The 23,053-nt window shown below is 38.4% G+C and overlaps 1 protein-coding gene across 3 annotated transcripts in view; it reads left to right on the forward strand.

Annotated features, from left to right (window-relative positions):
• Positions 1 to 23,053, forward strand: part of AFF2 (ALF transcription elongation factor 2) — a 326,239-nt gene that overhangs the window by 68,904 nt on the left and 234,282 nt on the right. For all 3 annotated transcript variants that reach the window (XM_082770464.1, XM_082770463.1, XM_082770465.1), the window contains exon 2: positions 16,699 to 16,819. In XM_082770464.1, coding sequence (XP_082626590.1) covers positions 16,699 to 16,819 — 121 coding nt within the window. The remainder of the gene's footprint in view (positions 1 to 16,698; positions 16,820 to 23,053) is intronic.

Here is a 23,053-nt window from a genome sequence, read left to right on the forward strand (position 1 = left end):
AGAGAGCTTCCAGTTCTTTTTGAAGGGATTTAGTTGTGGTGCGTGAAGGGGGAAAGGTGCTCCACAAGACTGTTGAGCTGTGCTTAGGATAGAAGGAATAGAAACTGTGCTGGCTTGAAGTACTTCCCTTTAGGCGCCTGAGAGAGCTGATGACCCAGTGGAACTAGAAACAAATATATTCTCGCTGTTTCTGCAGCTTCAATTTCCATGTTGTATGATAAAATTATAGCCCATTACACTCATTGCTTCATTTGTGAGCCACTTTTCCTCTCCTTGCTTTAAAATGCTGCGACAGTTTCAAACAAAAGGTACCTATTTGCCTCCTGGGTTTCTCAAGCACTTAGATGTACCATTTTTACATGATATGTTTCTTTTAAATTTCCCCCACTGGTAGCTCAGGTGGTGTAAGCTGGGGGCATTTAAGAAACTGGTGCAGTGCAGACACATCTACACATACATACCTGCTCTGGAATCTTGCTCAGTTTAACAAAAAACAAAACAAAACAAAACAAAAACAAAAGAAAACAGCGAAGACATCCTCTTTGATGTTTGACACCAGAGCCTTGTGTTGACTACTGAAGTTATGAGTGCTTAGTGTAAACATCACCCCTTTTCCCCTTGCTTTTGGCACTAAGAAATGCCATCGTTGTGCTAATGTATGGGTTTCTTCTCTTTAGTGTAGCAGACAACTTCCATTTCGAGGCAGGAATATGGCAGCTTTTTGTTAGAGAGGTACAGTGGTTTCATTTATTTGTAAGTATAAAACAGCCTGGAGTTTCAGCAGGTACCGTTCCTCCTCGGGTTTGTTTAACTGGACTTGTTGTACGCACAGAACTAGCAGGTAAATGTGTTAAGTATTCGTGTTGGACACTGGTTTCCGAAGTAAAAACAAAAACAGTTCGACAGCAGTCTATCAGGGACAAGAGAGAGATAAGAAATTTTCCCTCTAGTTGATGAGTGAGGCATTATATCCTGACCTGCCTATTTTAGGTGCTTATCAGTTACTTAGCTGACAATAGGTATGCTGTAGTATTTCACATTATACGCTACTGCACCAATAATAACAGTCTTTCTATTTCTCACAAATTATGATTATTACCCAACTTCTGATGACTGTTCTGTTTGCCTGGTCTTTTCCCTGGAAAGCTCTTTTTGCTGTCATAGGTCTCTGCATGCTTCCCCACAATCCTGCTGCTCTCCAATGGGGTTCTGTCAGCGTGCGCTGGATTAGCAGGATAATTTGCTTTCCTGGCATGTTTTGCTCGTCCACAGGGACAGGCTGCTCAAAAGAAAAGAGACCTAACCTGGTGCATCAAGATGCAGAAACTAGTAACTATCATTAGTTCTGAGTTCGAACCTCCAGGCGCTGAACTGCACGGTCTTCAGGAATAGTAAGATTGATGTGTCTGTTGCTAGTTTAACATGCCAGCCTAGCCTGCTTCCAAACTGAGTTGTAGCGTTATTATCCGCCAGTGACAGATATGCGCAGCGATGGTGATCTTTGCCCTGTATAAAATAAGTCAAAGGAACAAAGCAAAACTTCAAAGAACTTGAGTGTGCCCAACACTTGCAAGCTTATGAGAACAATATTCTGTTAGCATCGATACTGCAGAGATTTAATCGTTTCATCTGTACCTTAGCATGTTCTTGTAATTACAAATCAGACCATCTTTAATTTTAGGGCTAGAATTTTCTTCTCCTTTTTATTTCTTAGAAACCAATACTATATTTTGATTTTTTTTTTTTTTAAAACCATTTTGCGTATCGCATACCGGATTTATCACGGAAATATGTGTTGTGTATGTAATTAGTAAAGGGTATATAGTCATTTTTTTCCATTTGTTTGTTTGGGCTTTTTTTTTTTTTTGGTTCAGAAAGAAAAAGTCATTTGAGCCAGCTGCAGTAAAAATTTCCTGATTCAGACTAATGATCAGGAGAGTGATCACAAATTCCAGAATTTTCTGACGTAGGGAGCCAGGAAACAGCAATAAACCCCAGAACAAATGCATCCTATAATGTACTTTGTTCATTTATTTCATACCATAAGGATAGTTTTGTTTTAATTATTTATGATAATAAACTTCTGAGTGAAGGCATTCTGCTATATTTTGTAACGATAACGAAACTTGAGTGATGCAGGGCCTCTCCCCAGCATCCTGATATTAAACGTGTCTTGCAAACAAAATAAGGAGTTGGTCATATGCTCTTTTAGGGTTTTGAGTTTTTTTTTTTTTTTTTTTGCTATTTAAGTAGGGGCTGAAAGCTTGTTTTCTGCTTCCCTCCTGTTGCTCCCTTCCCCTCCAGATAAAACAGGGCCCTAATGCTGTTTCATGCATCAGAAATTCACACTGTTAAAAAGAAGCTCTTAATTAAGGCACAGGATCCTGCACTTCTTAATGTATGAGAGCTCACAGAAAGCATCTTGAAGACCTTTGCAAACATCCTCTGTAAGCGTGTATAGGGAGCATCAAAAATTTTGCCCACTGGCTGCCTTTATTGTTGTACCAAGTGGGGAAAAAAAAAGAGGAGGAGTCAAAAATACAATTAAAAAGGCCTTTACAAGTCACCTGTGAAGTCTTTATGTGCAGATTATGGCATAGGCAACTCAGCTTCTACAGTTCATTTCTAGTGGCATGATTTTTTTTTCCCCTCTCACTAGTGATCTATTTAAGCAAAAGCTATTGAAGCAAAAGGCATTTCCTAGGGAATTAATGATCGGATGGGAGGAGTTGATAACCCATAGTAGAAGTGAGGGCCATTTATCCCAGCCCATCATTAGTCTTCAGAAAATGCCCTGTACAGAGGTCACTGATTTACTGATATATATATATATTTAAAGTAAAAAAGGATAAAGAACAGTAACATTTGGTGCTTGCATTTTTAATGGTGCTCAGATACTGTGCTTATATTTAATTTGTTTGAACTTGGTGGATTGATAAGATGATATTCTGGACAATGCTTAACAACTTGATAAATATTAATGTATGGAGCATTTATCAAGAATTAAAGCCTTTCTACTAGCCAGTTAGAGTACTTTAATATTAGTTAGTATTCATTTGATAATTATTAGCCTCCTGAGTGCTAAAATTGAAGTCTTTTCTGGTGGTGGCTGTAGTGGTAGGAGGTAAGGGGACTAAACCAGGGCAGTGGGAAGTGGCTCCGCTCCCACTGCTACCACTAATTCATCTTGTGTCCGTGAGTAAGTCATTTATCTCCTCGTGCCTCAGTTTCTCAATTTGTAATGCACATTGATAATGGCAATTACCCACTTAACTAGTATTTGCGCATTGTTCTGAAATAATTAATAGCTGTCAGGAGATCCATGTTCCCTGTCATTGTTATCAAATTTGTAAATATTAGCAATGGGGAAAGTGATTTATCCAGTGCACTACAGGTTTTCATTACTCAGTGAGGTGGGCAGTCCTATCTTGCCTTTCCTGAGGATTTCTTTATGTATTATGAGACGTGGTCCCATAAAATGGTAAATCTTCTATATCTAATCTGGCAACAAAACCTATTTAGACTAATATTCTGATGTGATTGTGCTGCAATACAGTGAATTTTTAAATCCAGTGAATTTTTAGAGCAGGCAAATTACATTTTATTGAAGAAAATACTCGGGATCTACACAGAACCGAGGAATGTAGTTGGTAGGGTTCCCTCAGGTGGGCTCACCCCTGGCGAGCTGAGCGGGCAGAGGCGCGATAGCTCGGCAAGCACGGGCAGAGGGCAGGCAGCAAATCACCAGCAGTCAGGAGGGAAGAATCCAAGGAGCCATGTAAGCAGCAGCTTTTGTATTTATAAAATATACTTCTCCTGATGTTAATTTGGTACAATACGCGTTAAAAGAACATAAAACTGTAGCTCTGTCTTTTGACTGCTGCTTAATGTGTTTTGTACCTGGCCCGTGAATGTGAGGAGATGCACATGGCCACGACCAGATGACCTCCTTGGAGCTGAAATCACGAATTAAATGGTTTAAGTCATCAAAATCAGTGCAGGTAGACATGGCTTTACATGTGGAGTCATGGGCCTCGTGAATGGTGTGCGGGCTGCTGTGGAGGCTGTTAGCGCGTGGTACTTTGTGTCAGCTTTATTTTGGTTTGCTCCTGCCGTCAGCTCTGGTAGGGCGTGCTGTGAGGGGCACGTCTGGCCTTGGGAGGCCGCAGAAGGCCAGGCCAGGTCTGTCAGGGCCCTTGGTTTTCTCTCTTAGGCTTGTCTGAGCCATAGGTGGGTGTTACGTGGCCATAAAATCAGCTCTGCAGGATTGTTTGCTTGAACAGATGTTACATTGGTTTTAGAGCTGTAATTATTCTTTATTTATGTCTAGTTGCTTGAAACTGACATTTAAAGAATGACAGGTTCTGTGGGTAATACTGAAATGTGGTGGTTTTTCTCCTTTTTTTTTTTTTTGAATTACATACAGTATGTTAAGTTAATGTGAGGAGAATAATCCGTGTTCTAAAACTCAGAGATTCCTTCCTAGACCGACAGTAATATACACATTTTTTAGGCTTTCAGTGTAGCAATGCAAGACTTTCAAGTGGAAAATTGTTAATTTACTATAATGAATTGAAACGTGAAAAAACAAATATTTAGTTAATTGCCTCATAAATCTGTCTGTTACTATCAGTGGAATTAAATTGATAAACAGTTCTTTAAAATTAATTTCCACATGGCAATGTGCAGATTTTATTTTATTCAAACCCCATTAGGTATTTGTATGAAAGAAAACATGAATTTATATTTCTGTCACATTAAAGAGCGTGTGTGACAAAACACACATTTCCTACCATGGATACTGAGGCTTTAATACATTTGGTATAATGAGCAGTGCTAGATGCTAGTTATTTGCAATGCAATACCAGCTGAAAAGTGAAGGTGCATCACACTTTTATGATTGTATCATGTCACTTTACTGTCAATACACCTTAACTCATCAGCCGTTTGCTTTTGGGGTCAGGAGAGCATGGATGTGATGCCTGAAAGTCACGTAATATTTGGGGCTGAGAGGTGAGGAGAAAGGGACGCTCTTCCGATGGCCCTGTTGAGCTTATTTCTGGTGCCTGTACAGGTGGGGGCTCCCAGTGAGAGGAGGAGGAGGAGGTCCATGATTCACATTCCTGGGCCCCAGTTGCCTCTGCAGGCCCAGCTTTTCCAGATTCAAGCCTGCTGCAGTAGCACTTGTGGGTACTTGGTATAAAAGGAAGCTGGCAAGCTGAGTGCTGTTGTACTTTAATCACCTAATGTCATTATGCCCTGTGCAGTATCAGTTTTTCAAAGTAAGTGGGGCACTACACAAAATTAAATCATTTGATACGCTCCCTCCTTGCAGCAAATGTAATAAGAACATCCTTGCCTACCTCTCCCAGTGACATTCAGCAGGAGAAAACCTGTCTCACTGCATATGACCCAATGTTCTGGAAACGCACATAAAGATAATTCCTTCTTGCTGGATGGTGTTGTTAGTTATACTTAAAATTCAACTCGATGGTTGTCATCTCGGAATTTAGTGGTGGATGAATGGTTGCAAGTTACAGCTGGTCTCATGGTGAAGTTTGATGTCTGGGAGTCAGGACGCCTCAGTTTAATTCCCACAGCTGTCTCTTGCTTCTTGAATGACCTTAGTCAACTCACTTGAACTTTCATTCCCTCAGTTGTTTTGCTTGAAATCAGTAGTTACTCCTTCCCACAGGCATAGTCTGGCATGACCTGTGCTGATTTGTAAAGAGCTTTGAGATCCCCCAAAGAAGCCAGCTAGAGGGACAAAATATTATGGTAACGATGGCCTTTAAGACTTCAGAGGAAGGAGGCTGCAAACACATTTTCATTTAGCTTTAATAATACTTTAATAATCAAAAGAAGAAATGTAATGTTTAATATTTAAACAAAATCGCATTCACTTTCTTCTCATGTTAAGTGAGTATTAAAGCAGGATGGAAGCTAGTTTACATATTTTTACACTAGACTTTTTTATTATTAAATACTGAAATGTGCTGGAGCTGGCCAACCTCCAATGGATATGACTCGCTAACATTGCATTTTAATATTTGCAAGTTACACAGTATGTTTCTATTAGACAAATGGTTAATGGTAAGGAATTCAAAGAGGATGCACTTTTATTAAATAACATGTTGTCTTCATGTAATGAAAATAAATAGCATTATTTATTTGCTGATTGACAGCAGCAGGGACAAAAGTACTTATAAAGGGTTTGTAGTGTAAATAACTGCTATTCAGGATGCAGTAATCCATGTGTCTGGTCTTGAAAATGCAAGATATAGTTAGTGTCGTGGAATACGCGTCTGAGATTCTCTGCAGACTGAAGAGAACCAGAGCTTCCTGTCCACCTGCTTGTAATAAATGTAGATGCCCCAAAATACAAATGTGAATTCCCTTCTCACATATCTGATAAAATGCAAACATTGTTAAATCAATCAGGTTTTTGGACCTGTATGAATGGTGAACTTAGTTTGAGATAAAGTGATAATTTTCGCATGAGCTGTGAAACTCCTTGCAACAGGATATTCTGTTTGAAAGCATTAAGGATGTTAACATATAGATATCAGATCCTTTGTACTTAACATTTAGCTATGGGTGTCAAAAATTTCTCAAGGCAGAGGTGATATTTTGCTGGAATGCTCTGCTCTGTTCCTAGGTGGTTTGCTAGGCGTTGCTGTTGGCCATTGTAAGAGGCAGAATGGGTTAGAGCTTTGGTCTTACTTTCTTCTGGGAATTTGGCCCTAAATGGCCGTGTTTTCTTTGTAGTGGCATTCCTGTCATTCATGAAATCATTTATTCATGTAAATAATACATGTGAAATTTCAAGTACGTAATTGGGGAAACAGTTTCTGTTTGGCTCTCGAAATTACAGTACTTGCATTATTATTTGTATCACATCAACCTTAAAAAAAAATCATATTTCAGACATGAGGTTGTAGATTTGGTCAGTTTAAATACAATTATGTTATGATTTTGCTCTACCTGAAGAAGAGAAATTATTTTACATTTTTTTAAGTGATCATTTTTAGCTTTCAAATCCAAGGGCAAATTTCAAACATGTGTTTTTAAACTTTTGGCAGTGGATAAAGAATTTCTGTTAGCATGTGGAATATAGCTAGTTTGTACAAAAATGTTGCTGTTGCTTAGAACTGGCAGTGTTAAAAGACCTGGCTTCTTTGTCATTATTAAAAGGCTAGGTCCCATCCAGCCGTCATTGAAATCACTGGGAAAATTGCCAGTAGCATCAGCTGAAGTTGAACTGTGCCCTTAGAGAGGATGTAAACCTCAGCACTGCTGGCGAACTTTGTGCTGCTTTGGTTAAATTATTTAGTCATACTTTATACTTGGTTTATTAATGAGAAATAAACATTGTGTGCTAAGACATGAGCGGTATTTGTTATAGATTATCTTCCTCACTAGAAGCCAAAGATACTGGTAATCCATTGATCTGCTGACTCTGTGTCTATTCAGGAAAAAAATATCTACAAAATATTATACTTTCTGAAGCTGTGTATAACAGGCACCTTATTGCTGTGAGGCATTTTAAGGTCTAGTGGAAGAAGGCTTGAAGTTTGGGATTTGAATATTCAAGGTTCTTTCCAAGCTGATGACCAGTAAGTCTCGGGAAGCCACAAATTCATTGTGTCTCCTGCGTTTTGCTAGTGCCTGAGATGGGCAATATATTGATGACGGCACTGAAATGCATGTTTACTTGAATTTGAAATGAGAGCACCTTGAATTTATTTGACCATCTCTTCCTTTCCAGTAGATATTACTACAACAAATGGAGGCAATTATATGGGGTTTCAACTGAGAGAAGAATAATTTATTAGAAAATAATTTCTCTAGCCAGAGTCCTAAATAACAATAAATTAAATTATATTAGGCTTACAGTACTACTTGCCTGTGTATTGGGGTCTCTGAATCAGTCTGTATGTATGCACTATAAACAAAGGCCTGCGTGCACTTCTCCTTCAATCTAAAATTGATGAATGAAATAGTCATCCTCCTGAATTTTTAATTTTCCTGTGGTGGTATTCTTCAGCACACGTTAAGTTTTAAGAACATGTGGTTAAAGAGCTGCACAGCATGTGAAAATGCTCAAGGGAGCAGAGGTGCCTGTTAGTAAATGAGTGCATTTATTAGAGCTGTAGGAGTAGCACGGAAGCACTTCTGTGATAAAATACTCAAGCATTTGAGTCTGCTGATTCATCTGTCTCCAAAAGGATGTGTTAATCAATGATTGTTTTGTAACATTTTTAAAAGGTTAGATTTATTTCTGCTGGCTGTCTACTGCATATCATTGCCAACATTTCAGGAAAATACTTGGAAAATATAAGGACTCAATTTGTAAGGATACATCCTACAGGTACCTAGAAAAGTTTTAAGTAGCAATATTAAAGAAAAATTTTAGTTATAAAATGGAGGTAAAGACAAAAGTAGCGTTCCAAATGGTTTTCAGTGCAAATATAAGGGGTGCAGCCTGTATACATTAAGTGATAATCAACCACACAATATGGACTTTCTATTTCCATATATTAAAATGTATTTTGTTCTTTGAAAATGGTGCATGTATAACCAGAAGAAACTTAGTAGCACATTTTTAATTAACAATTTGAGGTATCCAACCAAAGGAAAAACAGACAGTAAACGGCTTTGTTAAAAGATCTTTAATTGCATCAAATTATTGTTATTCCTTTGGTGTAATACATGTACTCCATGTAATAGTACCGTGCCACATTTACTGTTGATGTGTATAAAGAATAACGCACAGCATGCAACTAAACAAATCTGTTTTTATCAGTAACAGATTAATACGTAGAACAATGTAGAAGCATGGTGGAAGCTATGAAGCTGTTAGGAGATGTGCTTTGAAATGTTTTTGAATTACAGCATATACTTTGGCAAATGCCTAATGGCTTCATTGCCATCAGTGAATTTTGAAGAAACTTCAAATACCAGAAGCAATCAACAGAACCTTAAAAAAAGGGGAGTGTGGGGGGAGGTGTAAAAATGACTGCCATATTCTGTTAAACTCTTGAGTGCAATGAAGTGAAATTCAGAATTCAGGTGGAACCTCCTTCCCTGTCCAACCCCCCTACTACAAGCTATCAGAGTCCCCTTACAGTCACAGGACATTACCCATCTAATAGAGCTTCCTGATACAGGTCCAGTGTCCTGAATATAATTCATTTGGTGCCAAAAATAGTCATAAATCTCACCTTTATGTGAGTTTGCTATAGGTTATTAGCAGTTTAGAGTAAACCATGACTAACATAGTGGATTCAAGGTGTTTTTTGCTAAGCTGGTAAGAATACCTTAGTGTTCATTCATTTATTAAACAACAAACAAGCTAACAACAGAAAAAACAATAAAAAATACAAAAAAAAATTATATATATATATATATACCCTAACTAGATATTTACATATCGGGTATTTACTCTTAGAAATATAGTATGTTGCAAAGCTATTTTATGTGATTGATGTTCTATAATGACTGTTTGTCTTTTAATGTCCTTTTGGAGTTGTGTTTATATTATAGCCATTTTTCTTTTCACATTCCTTTTTCTCTTTTCCTTCAGTTTTGCTTTTGTTTCCCTTAGTACAAATCTGAACTGACAAGAGGACTGTAATAGAACTCCAAAACATACCTTGAACACACATTGTTAACCAAATTACAATCACTGATGTCGTTTACACGTGTAGCCTTTCAAAGCATGAACATGTTCATTTAATTTGCTTTTTAAATATCCCTAACAGTGTCCCCGAGCATTTTAATAAAACAGAAACAGTTAATTATTGCCGAATAAGAATATCCAAACACAGTGGTCTGCAGCTTGCATGTAAATGTATCTGACAGCGCTTCTCTCTCGAAGAGAAAATTGTGTAAATTGCCACTTATTATCATTTTTAATAAATAAGTCTTATCTTGATTCTGTTTCTCTTTTTCTTTCCCACCCCTCTGCAATACTGTTCAACAACCATACTTTCAGTGGGACCATTTCTATTACAGAGTGATTGAGCTCTGATTTACACATCAATTACCCAACTTCATGGAGATTTTCATGCTCCCCTAGCTGACATCAATGAAGCATAACTGCGTAAGCGCTTTATTTCATCCCAGTTTTTGATAACTCAGACTGATAACTAATCATATCGAAAGACAATGTGCTATGATACAGGAAACAATAAATGCTCCCCTTTGAAACCTCATCTGTTCTTTATACGCTTACTATTCAGGAACTTATCTCTGCCATCCATTCCCCCAGAACTGTTCCTTCCAAATTCATGTTAAGGAAAGGTTTGGGGATGCATAATGCCAAAAAGAGGAGAAATTGAGTGACAATAACATTTTCTAGATACTTAGGGGGAAAAATAGCTAAAAAGAATGAAGAATGTGATAAATATAAGCCAAACCCTTAGCCTTCTAGTTTAAATTTCCATAAATTGCCTAGGGGTCTCTTGGGTGTTATTTTGTTCGGAGGCTTTAATCTTCTGTATTCTTTATCTAACGGGCTATGGGAATGGCATTGTTTTTAATGCAAATTGTTAAAAGATTTAGCTCATGTGGATAGATAACCAGTGACCATCTCAAGTGTTTCTTATACAGAACTGTTGAACATCAAAGACAGAATATTCTGTATTTTAAAATAAATCATTTATCTTGAAGTATGATGATAGATATGTTCAGCATTAGATACTTAGAGTAACTATTCATGCAATGAAGAAGAACACAACATTAAAGCAAATGTTAAATAAGAAAGATTGAGAGAAGTGTAAAGCTATTCTATGGTGGCCTGATTGGTCTCTGTTAAGTAGTAAAATTGCCAGGACAAAGATGCAAGAGCAGTGCCACTAAACAGATTAAGAAGAATTTTGCCATTTTACGTGGGTACTGCTCATGACATTTATCGTTAAGTGAAACAAAGCCTTCAGATGGGCAGGGAAGATGCGGTAAGTTAACCATATTTTTGCTTAAAGATCAGGTTTTGAAATTCCCCTCGTTTACTAAATATATGTTAAGAATTGTAATAAAATTTAAGACCTCAGGCAGATTTTTTCATTTGGAATGATGAAATACCACAGAGTATACTGGGAGAATCTGAGTACACTCAGAAACCTGTTCTCCTTCCTTTGTACGATCTTGTGGTACTCTGGTTTTACATGAAATCAATGAAGTAATGTTGAGATAAATCTGGACTAATGTAGAGGGGAATTGCTACTGTAATGCGTTTGCTAGAGGTAGACTTTCACCTTGCTGGGCTATCAGGTGACTGCTTTTTGCCTTACATTTTTACTCACATTGAAAAAGAATTGCCCTGGTGTGGAAAAGCAGCCAAGCGCGTATTTTAAGCATGGGAATATTCTCATTGACCTGAGCTAGATTTCTCACATAAATCAAAAATGTTCACGAGTGATTTTTCATCTGGGCTGTTTAATGCCTTGCTCAGGCATATGAATATTTGAGGAAGTCCAGTTTCTGGTTTTACCTCACCAACCTCCAGAGCACTTGTGGCAGAGAACAATTCTGTCCAAGAGTGAGAACTGTGAAGAAATAACCTTGGAAAGGGACTTTGAGTTCTTAAATTTATTCCATTTTATATTCACCGTGTCTTAGTTTAGAAGCTTTTGTTTATTTCTTGTTTCCACAAATGACAAACATTTCAGTTTGAGAGCTTCTTTCATCATTTAGGCTAACCTGATATTTTAAGGCAGAGGGGAGAGCACTATTACAGGAGAATATTTGATTTGATCAGTGTGCATTTTTGTGAATTCAGACATTGCTGCTTTCAATATTTAAAGAAACTACTTCCCTAACTTGTGGATAAATGCTGTTTTTCTCTAACGTTATGCATTTATCCTCCAGCATGTAGTCTGTCACTACTATAAAGCCTCTCTGCTCCAGCTTTTTATTGATTCTTTCCCTATTGCACTTTTGTTGTTTTGTCTGAATCAACAGAGCGGTGTTCTGTTCTCATTCATGATTTTTCTGCAACATTAGATATTTGATCATTCTCTCTTTTTTTTTTTTTTTTCTTTTTTTTTTTTTCCCATGTCACAGTGACTATTCCTTCAAACTTGTCTGGTCTGACTTCTTTCTTCTCCTTTCTCCTCTCTGTCAGGCTTGTCTGTCTTTCCTAGTCTTCCACGCTTTGGGAGACTACCTTGTGGCTTTAGTTACTGCATCTTTGAAGACAAACCCCAAATGCCGGGTCTCAGCCTTTAGCTGTTCATCTTACTTCTTTGGCTTTCCTTCTAACTCTTCCCTTAACCTCTAGCTCTTTTGCAATGTCCTGAATGTTTTTTTTGTTTGTTTTTGTGTGTTTTTTTTTTTTTTCGTTTACCTCCAGATCATTTGCACCGCATCTCCTTACTTTCCCTGCAGATGCTTGCACTGTCCTTTCCAGTGCCCAAATTTTTATTCTACTTCCAGATCTCTTTTTGACCGTGCATGTCTGACTTCCATCTCTTATAATCAGATCTGTTTTTAGCTTCCAGTCCAAAACCTATGGCAAAAGACAAGCACTTGCTGCAACCTCCTTCCTCACCAGCCAGCCTCTCCCCCTCTCTGCCTGTCGCCCACGTCCCTGTCACCATCGCGGGCTGAAGGGTGCAGCTCCCTGGGCCTTGCTGGCGCTGTGGGTACACCGGGCTGAGCACCTGGCCTGTCACAGCACATCGGCTCACCGCCCTCCCGGAGGGTGTCTGTTGCTGAGAAAAATGACAAATGAACGTATGCTGGTCTGATTTTAAAGGATTAAGTACGCCTTTATTTGAAATGCATTTGCAGCTCATGTTGATGTTAAAGCAGAGCGATAGTGTTGCTGTTCCCATCCTTTCTGCCATACCCAGCACACAGGTAATTTTTAGAGCAGTAGTCTCGTGTACTTTGTTGCATTCTTATTGCTCACCATTCCCGGTCTTCGCAGATTTATGTACGGGCTTCCCCATTCTAATTCAATTATTAATCTAATAAGTGGTAACAAAACAATAAAGCTCATGTATTTAAACTGCGTTGTTACCTAATAGCTGTATCTAGGGAACTGGCCCTCTCAGATACAATGAGTATCACAGCCTCCAGCTGTTTCCTTCTAAATCTCTTTTTTAAATGTTTACAAAACTGTGTATTTGTGATTTCCTACTCTCCTGGCATTAGAGGAGTCATGAAGTATTTCTCATACTAATGAGACAGCCTGAACTCTGCTGTTCCTCGTGGTATCTGACTACAGTTTCACTGACACCTTCACCACTAATCATATATCCGTATTTCACAGAACATTAGTTAGGCTTTATATTAAACACGAGTCCCAGAGATTGCCTTGTGGCTGCATTAAGAGTTTCTGGAGAACATCCCACTAGGTTCTCAGTGCTCTGCAACCTTGTGATCTAATCAGCATTTCTCTTTGGATCACAAGGAACCTAAAAAAGTTATCCTAATCTGTGTATGATTTTATCATATTTGACTTTCCACAGCCACAATCAGTGCCATGTCAAGCTTTTGCATAGCACAAATGCATTTGCAGAGAAATAAACCAAGCAATTGACCTGACAGGATGAGCAACCACTTGCTTTTGTGTAGTCTTTGTACACTTAGGGCTGTGGGGTAACTGTAGGAGTTGAAAGTTTGAAACAAACCTTCATTTTTTTATTATTTTTTTTCCTCAAAAGACAGTTTATGAGAAAGATTTGGATTGATTTAGAGGCAGCAATTCACTTAGGGTTTTGCTTCTGTGGTAATATGGATGCTCAGTTTGATAGTCTGCAAATGTCATTGGGATCTGGGGCATGAGATGCCCCTTTGTGCTCGTCTCTTGGGTGCATGGAGAATCTGTCTTTCAGAAAGATGTGCACTGAGAGATACCTAAGTATGTTGTGTTAGAAAATACTGTGCTTTTTGTGTGTGTGTGTGTGTATGTGTTTTTTAACCTTTCCTGTTAAAATTGTAAATACTGTCTTAGTTTAATATAATGCCTTTTAAAGCGATTGTACCATTTTGAGTTACCACTGCTTTCTCGTTTTTGAATTAGTGGTTTTGTAATGTGTCACAAAACTTGTATGGAGAGTCTTAAAGCCTTTGCTGCTTTTTCTCAGTTAAGACGTGGCATAAGGCCTCCACTTGGTTCCCTAAATACTCTGCATGCTTGAGACCAGAGCCAGCTTGTATTTAAAGTGCTGAAGCCTCACATGAAAGATGAGATCTGTTCTGTGCTGAAGCCTGTGATCTGTGATTCTGTGATCCGTGTTCAGTCTGATCTGAGTGGGTGCAGGATTTCACCTGGAAATACTGGGACTGGGTTGCCATTGTAAGGCTGTAAAATGCAGCTCTAATTTTCATAAATAATTCTTTCTGAAGTGGCAGTGCCTGGGATGCGCCTGCTCCCATAAGAAAAGATTACTCGTGAAGGCTCTAATACCCTGCTTTCAGTAGATCCACCAGCTTGAGTGACTGCTGCAGGTGAGATTGGGCTCCTCACTTCATGACCTGCTCTTTGTGCAAGAATTGCACCATCTATAGGCGAGGCTGCCAAAGAAGTCACTGGGAAGATCTCCCATGAGATTTTTGTTTCCTTACTCCCATACCTGTGGACTTCAGGCCTGATACGGAGACATGGCAGGAAGAGAGAGTCGTGTCCTCCTCTTTACCTTTTAGTGAGCAGGTACTGTAGTAAAGTGACCAGTGGTTACAACAATTTCACTTTGCTCCCCCTCAGGAAACCCATAAATAGCACTATTAGCTTTTGCAAAAACACCACGAATGATTACAGGAATGTTCTGGAGCTTGGTAGTGGTGAGCTCCATGGATGTGAGGCAGCGATGTCACCACGTCGGGGCTTTATGTGGCATCTTCACAGACTTCTCACCCGTGGAAGGAAAAGGTGGATGGCAATCATTCAGCTCAGCCTGTGGAGGTGGCTTTGCGTTGTTTCTGAGCCATACTCGAGCGTTATGCAATTCAAACCTGAGTGATCTTGAGTTGCTTATACCGGTTATTAATTCATATTTTTGATTTAAGGATTTCACTGCAGCATTTGTCTGGGCTTTTTTCTTTCCCTCCCTGTACAAAAACAAGCGTGTGAGTGTAACGATACAGGGAGTCATCAGGAAACAGACATATGCTTTCCTGTGCTCTCTGCAGGGCTTGCAGGTTCAAACACAACCTGCCTGAATCATAAGAACTTTAATTGAGTAGATAAAGAGGTCCTCATAATTATAAACTGCAGTAGGTATAACAAGAGGCTAAATACATAGCTGTGGTTTTAATTAGCTGGTGCTTCAAATTAGTAATTGTGGTTTCACTCAGAAATCAGTGACTTTATACACTGTTAAAACCTCATCACTGTGCAGTTCATTCCTCATTATATCTCTCGGTGTGAAGCTTTCAATACAACATCATGCTGAGCTAAAAAGGCAAAAGTTGTAGAAATTTGGTTATCTTCCAAGTGCAGTGGAGCTCTATAGAGGTTTAATTCATTCTCACCAGAGACAGGAGAATTAAATGTTCTTTGTTACATATGTAATATGTCCATCTGTATGTATGCATCTGTACATACGGGACGGGCATGGGCGTGTGCATGTGCATGTCCGGAGTCTGTCAGGGAGGTATTGCTTACAGCAGATGACATCGGTGCATGTACTAAACCTGCTATTCAAATTGTCATCTGGAATTTGGTAGCTAATTAACTGACACAAAGTAGAGCCAAAAGCCTCATAACAAATCAAATATGGGTTGAAAGCACAGAAGTGTCCCTTAATGCTTGTCATGTGAGGGGTTGTCAGTGCAAGTTGAAGCATGCATCTCTTCCTTTCCTCTTTTCTTTCCTGCCCTCCCCTCCCCTACAGGGTTTTAATTATATCTTTTCCCTCAGAGGAGCAGGAGGTAGTTTGCAAAGCTAAGAGACCAAAGTACTTCAGTGCTATTCAGGGGAGAAGTGAGTGTGATCTCACAGCTTGTCAGCTAGGTCTGGCAGGTGCACAGAGTAAGCTGACGTACAGATAAGTGCCACTCACCATTGCTGTGCTGAGGCGATAGATCCTTTCCTGTTTGTTTGTTTGGGTGTAGGACTCTCTGCTGCTAGAATCAACTTCCCTAAAGTCTCTTCTTGGAGATGGCTAGAGAAACCCTTTTTAAAACACCCTTAACACTCACAGTGAAGCCTTACATAAATTTTAACGAGTGCATGGGACAAAATTAGGTAGTCAAAATCACACAAGGCTGAACTAGAGCGTAGGGATGGATAGAGACAAGTGTTACACAGTTAGTTGGATTTGAAGACATTGCAGTGCTTCCTTGACTTCACTTTTGCTTTCTTTGCACAAAGACGGTCTCCGTAGGTGTACGTGCACATGGTTATGTATGTGTGTATGTTCATATATTCTGCAGACTGTTCATACGAATGTGTCAAAATTTGTATTATTCTTGTGCATAACATTCCGTTAATTTGAAGAAATACATTCTGTCTGTTTTCATTTTGGAAGTGTACTGAATAGTTTCTATTACCCAATTTCATATAGTATTATGACTCCAAATTTACATTTAGGAAAATCATGTAGTGGCTTTTTCTTTCTTTCTCTCAGAATTATCCTCAGGAGCTACATAGTTGCTAAGGTTTTGCTGTTCTTACTGATAGTAATGATCATGTAACTAAATGATGGGGAAAATAATATACCATCTTTTTGTCTTTCTCTTCCTCAGTCACTATGAGCAAGACCGGAGTGCACTTAAGCGGAAAGAATGGGAGAGAAGAAACCAAGAAGTCCAGCAAGATGAAGATCTCTTTGCTTCAGGTTTTAACCTCTTTGGGGAACCCTATAAGGTAAATGGCTTTGTTATGCTTTACATTTTTAGAATGTCTTTTTACCTGAATGTATTTTGCAACTATAAATAAAACTACTCGTCACCTTTGGGAAATGTCACATCTGCATTGGTACTCACACTCTTGAATACACCAAGCTTCCAAATCAACATATTGCAGAAGAGCAAACTGAGTGCTCCACCCAGCATTTCATTGGCAGAATCAGGAATTTTGATTACAGTCCTGTTAAAGTTTTCTTCCTCTATATACACAGTAAAGTCCCACAATAGATGTGCAGCTGATACCTCTACAAGTGGGGTTGTACCTTCAAAAATAACACTTAGTCCTTTTATTTTTAAGAAAAAAATATACCTGAGTAGTTAAAACTGAAGTCCTCTCTATAAATAATGAGTCCATAAGCTTTCTTTTGCAATCATAACTATCCAAAGAAGTCTTCTGGGAGAGTGTCTGAATCCTTGGGGACCATAACAAGAGTGTGAAAGGGACTTATGACAAGTCTTATTCTCTCTAAGGAGCTTTGCTGCCTGAGGTTTTCATCACCGAGGGATGTCCCCCTTTATGATTTCTGCTGCTTTGATTTTCTGTAAGACATTCCCTGAAGAATTCATCAGAATGTAAATTTCCATATCTCTTTCTCCTCCCAATCAGTGACATCCATTGAAAGGCCACCACTTCATCTTTCCATTTCACATTGTTAGCAGCTGTAGGGAGGATGAGGGCTCTTTGAAAATCACCAGAAAAGGAGGAGGAAAGACTGGCATTATTATCAAACGGTGTCTAATAATTATAGGCTGGGAGACTTATTCAGCTAAATAGGGATTGTGCAGTTGGAGAGTTTGTTTGTGTTTTGTTGTTGTTGTTTTTATAAAAATCTAATCAAGGCACTATTTCTGCATTGGAGTACATTTTAGCACCTTTAATTAGTGGAAAGAATAAGTTACTGTGAAGTGATTTTGTTGAGACTTCCTGCAGGTCATACAAACATTTTTCTTCATATTGGAGGTCATTTGGATTTCAATAGGTGGTAGAGTGATATGCAAATCAGCACTCAGTTGTGAGTAAGGAACTAGAAATGTACCTCCCAACAGGTATCTATTGTATCATAGGAATGATAATATCTCATTCTACATTTTTTCTACATTTCTACATTTTACATTTGCACCAGGCATGTACAAAATATACATGTGTGATCAAAAACTGGAAAACCACAAAGCAAAAAATTATTCTGGTAAATTTCTGAAGGTAATTTAATTTATAAACAATAAACACAGAAACTTTATTGCTTTTCACCTGCTTAGAGAGGAAGTTTGGGGATCTGTGGATTTCAGCAAAGCATAATGTATTACTGTGCTAAAAATACATTGTAATGATAAGTTGTGAAATACATAAATTAAGAGGAAATTGCATGCATAAGTAGTTATATGTCTTAAATTCACAGAACAAAAAGAACCAAGACTGAATATGAAAGCTAGGTCTTGCCTCTGTTTTTTACACTGGGAAAGGAACAAAGTGCTAAGACTGGTGTTTCCTTTGTAAGTTCTGCATTGCTAAGAACCTGCCACACTACAGTTTCCTAGGAACAAATCAAGAGGTGGATGTGAATCTGAGTGGATAAGTAGTGATTTGTATTCTTAAGCAATTGCAAAACTGAACTCAGGGTTTTATTCATGTGTACTCTAGGATAAAATAAAGAGGTCATGAGATGAGGAGGAATGTACTATATGTTCAGTTTGAAGCGCTGTTCCGTTTTGAGATGAATGGATGTTTCTCTGTGGATGAGGTTCAAGGCCTGGTGCACACAGCAAACTGCATCCATCTCGCTTATTCTCGTTGCTCACAGTGGGAGTAGGACAAAACAAAGCACTGCCCAGCAAGGTCAAGTGGCATGGTCTGTGATGGGCACAAGGGGCACATCCACAGCTGGGCTGCCTCTGCTTCTGAACATCATCTCAAGGGGTGGCCACCATGGTTCTGAAAGATCCAGGGTGGGAGGTAAGGTAGAGACTACTGTGGCAAAGGGAAGGTTGGGAATAACAGATCTCAGGAAATAGTGTCTCTTTTCTTTTATTTTATTCCCAGACATAGTGTCCATACTTGATTATCATTCCGTCCCCATTTGCTTGAACGGTAACCCAGGGAAGGGATTGTCAAGGCAGGGAATACCACCACTGCTGTTTGGATGATTTAAAGACTCAGCAACTGGCAACTATTTTAAGACTTCTCTAAAGTTAGGGATATTAAAACCTGGCCAAAGAAAGCTGACCAGTCAGAGGAGGAGGACCAAAAAAACAAAAACAAACAAACAAACAAAAAAAAACAAACAACAACAACAACAACAAAAAAACCTTCTGTTTTTCTCATGGATCTTACTACTAGTTGTGTATCACAAGTTACGTGATATGAACATTTGATTTGTCCTTCCAGAATATCTGCCTCCGTCTACCACTTCTTTACCCTAGCTATTAGCGCATGTCTTTTTATCCCTCCTATCTGTCAGCTAAAACATGGGTGATCATTGCAGTTTTGAACAAGTCCATGTTTCTGCATTGATTCTGTGTATTGTACATATGTGTAAACATACATCAAAAGAGATTTATTTATCCATGTGTATAAAATAGATTTGTACATGTTTATTAGAAGATAGAAGACTTCTTTTGAAGCTCCACTGTCTCATGTGGAGAAACACCACCTCCAACAATGGGATGACATCCAGCGTTATTTTGGTAAGGTTGGGCAGTGAGGGCTGTGTGCCTCCTAATACAACTTACAGAGCATGTTGGTTGCAGGTTCTGCATTCAAATGCTGGTCCAACCTGCTAATGCTTAATTTGGCAGAGATGATCAGAGAAGAGCCTGCAGCGTTATGGCAACAGACATTTGAAAGAGCAGTGTGAGAGTTTTAGCGAGAGGAGCTGCAATTTTACTAGTGAGTTGTTGATATTTTTTAACGTTTTAAATTAGTAAAGAGTTTCAGAGACAAGGAGTATTTTAGGGAAAACAGTAGGAGGTGGGATTTGTTTTGTTCAAGACTGTCACTTGAGAGACAGAACCCAATGGGCAGCATTTCCATTGGGTATTCTTTGGCGAATGTTAAATCATTTATTGTCTTTTTTTAGGTAAAGCCCCTCCACACTATTCAAGCTTAGGATAAAAAAAAATAATAATAAAATCTCAGCTTCTGATCCAGGGAGGTTAGTTTAACTGAGGCATGAGAAAGTGAAAGAATTACGAAACCTGAAGTTGCATACAAATTTTCACAAAACCCTTGTAAATTGGGCCTATAAGTTTGAGTGCATTAGTTCTTTTCTTTGTAAAGCTATAATGCAATAGCTAGGTAGCAAATTAGTCTTCCAATAGGATTCTATTACAGATCTTTTTTGAAAGCAATAGAAGCAAATGTAGGAGGGTGTACATTTCCTAAATTAACAAGAGCCTAGAATGAGGGGGAAGGCTGCTAGCCACGAGTCACAAACCAGACATATAATTTATGCCTTGGAATAGTCAGAAAATGCATTTCCTTGATAGCAGCAAAATTGTGATTCAACATGCTGTTCAGAAAATAAGCTGTACAGAGGTCTCTTTTGAGAAATCAGCCAATTATCCAGAACATGAAGGTAGAAATTGTCCCCAATCTGGAAGTAACAAAGAACAACCAGAAATTATGACCAGATTTTGTGTTTATCTTGCTGGTATCCGAGCTTGTCAAGAATACTCTACTTCTCGTGAAAGCCCTGAATTTGCTGATGGGAAAAAAACAACAATAACAAAAAACATACTAATGTTACGCTTTATTCCTTAAATGCAGGTAGTAAACTGAACTATGCAATGGTGAGCTCAGTCAGGTTATGTGATGCACAAGTCTGGTCTTAGTTGTGTGCTCGAGTTTTATTTCACTATGAGATAATTTGCTGCTTACATTCACTATGTGTTTTTACTTTGCAGTCTTGCAGTCTGGCTTAAAAAATATTGAAGAAAATAATAATCTTTCCATTGACTTCAACAACTATTGGATAGAACTTTAGCATACTTAAAATATGTTAAGGATATTTAAATTAATTACCTCCATGATTTTCAATAAATATATATTTTTATTAATGCTCCCAGAAAATTAGTACAAATAATAATACTTTTATATGGTCTTTTATCACCAGAATGTGAATAGCTTGCATAAAATAGAGTTAATATTAACCAAAATTATTTTTATATTCATGGCATGTAAAAAAAAAAAAAAAAAAAAAAAAAAAAAAAAAAAAAACAGAAATATTCAAAAAGCTCTACATTCAAATTAAAATATTGATTCCCTCTGTAAGGACCTAGACAAGAGACATTTAACGTGCCATGACGTTGAAGTATTACAGTGATGATGTGTTTTTTAGTACTCTTTATTTTTCCTCCTTTTACTTTCTGGACAGTAAGCTAAATGCAACCTTAAAGTGTAGCTGAACCAGCAGTGAAGGTTAGTGGTCAGGCTTTTCTTGATGCTTGATTGTTGCCTATGTGCCATCCCATAAGGAGTTAAAGTGTTTGGTGGGGAAGGAGGAAACAGAACAAGTATGTAAGTGTTTAGACTTCGCATCATAATTCCTGCTGGGCCCTTAAGCACAATGGAATCTCCTTGTTTTAAATTTGGGGGTTGAACAGAGAGAGCCTGGTTTTGGCTGCTGCCCAAATGGCTCATTGTGCAACTCAGTTGAAGGAGACTGCTCATATACAAAGAGCTTATTCTTAGCATAGATAGAATATAATTTTGCCACTAAAATGACCAACCTAGGGATTTAGTTAGTGAATAAAAGTGATTCGTGGTTCTCCACAACTGGGATTATTAACTGTGTCAGTGAGGAGCACTGGCAAAATGTATATAGATGAGAACAACACTGAACAGTTAATTTTTAAATCACTGCCTCAGTGCAGTGGTAATATACGTTACAATCCCTGAGAATGAGCAAAAGAAAATTTGCATTTATTATCTTTTTTCAACATTTTTTATGGCATGTGCAGTACTAAGAGAAAAATCTTTCTGCAATATTCTTCTCATCTCTTGACTAGTTCAGTAGTGGTTAATATAAGCAGATATTTCAGGAGGAATCCATGCATGGATTTTTTTCATCACTCAGATTTCTGCATAATACTTGAGGAAGATGGGAACAGTGGCATGATAGCATCCTTGGTTGAGGAATTAAGTGGGACTGTCTCTAACCAACCACAAGCTCATAGTGCTACTTTTCCCCATCTTTACAACCTGATGTTAAGGCCCCTTTGGATTGTGACATTACTTGCTGTATTGAATTAAAAAAACAAATGTAAATATAAGTACAGTTGGCTGTAGCCTGAAGTATCGCTGTGCACTACTTACATTATGTAGCTGCAGCATACATAAGGGAATGGCGTGAAGCTGCAACGGGAGGGTCAGGCTGGATGTCAGGAAAAGGCTCTGCGCTGAGAGGTGGTCGGGCACTGGGACAGGCTCCCCAGGGAGTGGTCATGGCACCGAGCCGCTGGGTTTCGAGAAGTGTTTGGACAATGCTTTCAGACATAGGGTCTGATTTGTGGGTGGTCCTGTGCGGACCCAGGAGTTGGACTCGATGATCCCTGTGGGCCCCTTCCAAGTCAGGATATTCTATGGTTCTATGATAATTTAATTCCAGACTGTAGAAGTTAACCATCTGCTTGAACTATGCTTTTGCTCTGTTTTTATCCTTTGAGTCACATAAAGTAATAAGCGTGGGGAATGCAGTGTTTTAGTTCTCTGCTGGTCATTTCCATGGAACATAAAGGTCAGTGAGAAGGCTGGTACGTTGGGTCTCTGTGGGGTGACTTAGAACAAGGAGAGAGGAAATTAGCTGCATATTAGTTATAGCTTCCAGCGTATTTGTCCAGCTTTTTGTAAGTGTAAAGGTAAAGGGATAAAAAAAAAAAAAAAAAAAAAAAAAAAAAAAAAAACATATTCTGCTTCAGAAGGGAAAGTATAATAGTGGTGAAACACAGATGAGTCAGTATTTATTTAATAATTACTGGAATTCAAAGAAAAGCATGATTCACAAATACAACTAGCCTTTAAACAATGGGAAGAATACTTAAGAATGTGGTAGTCATCTCTATTTATATTCTGTAAGAAATCTTTGGAATGATCATTTATTTGAAGCTGCTATAACTCCAGTGGTTAGAAGCATTTTCTTTTATGTATTTAGACAGTTGATACCATTGGTCAAACTGAACCTTGGATACAGAAATACTT

Source organism: Aythya marila (genome assembly GCF_965140915.1).
Source record: "Aythya marila genome assembly, chromosome: 13".
Lineage (NCBI taxonomy): Eukaryota > Metazoa > Chordata > Aves > Anseriformes > Anatidae > Aythya > Aythya marila.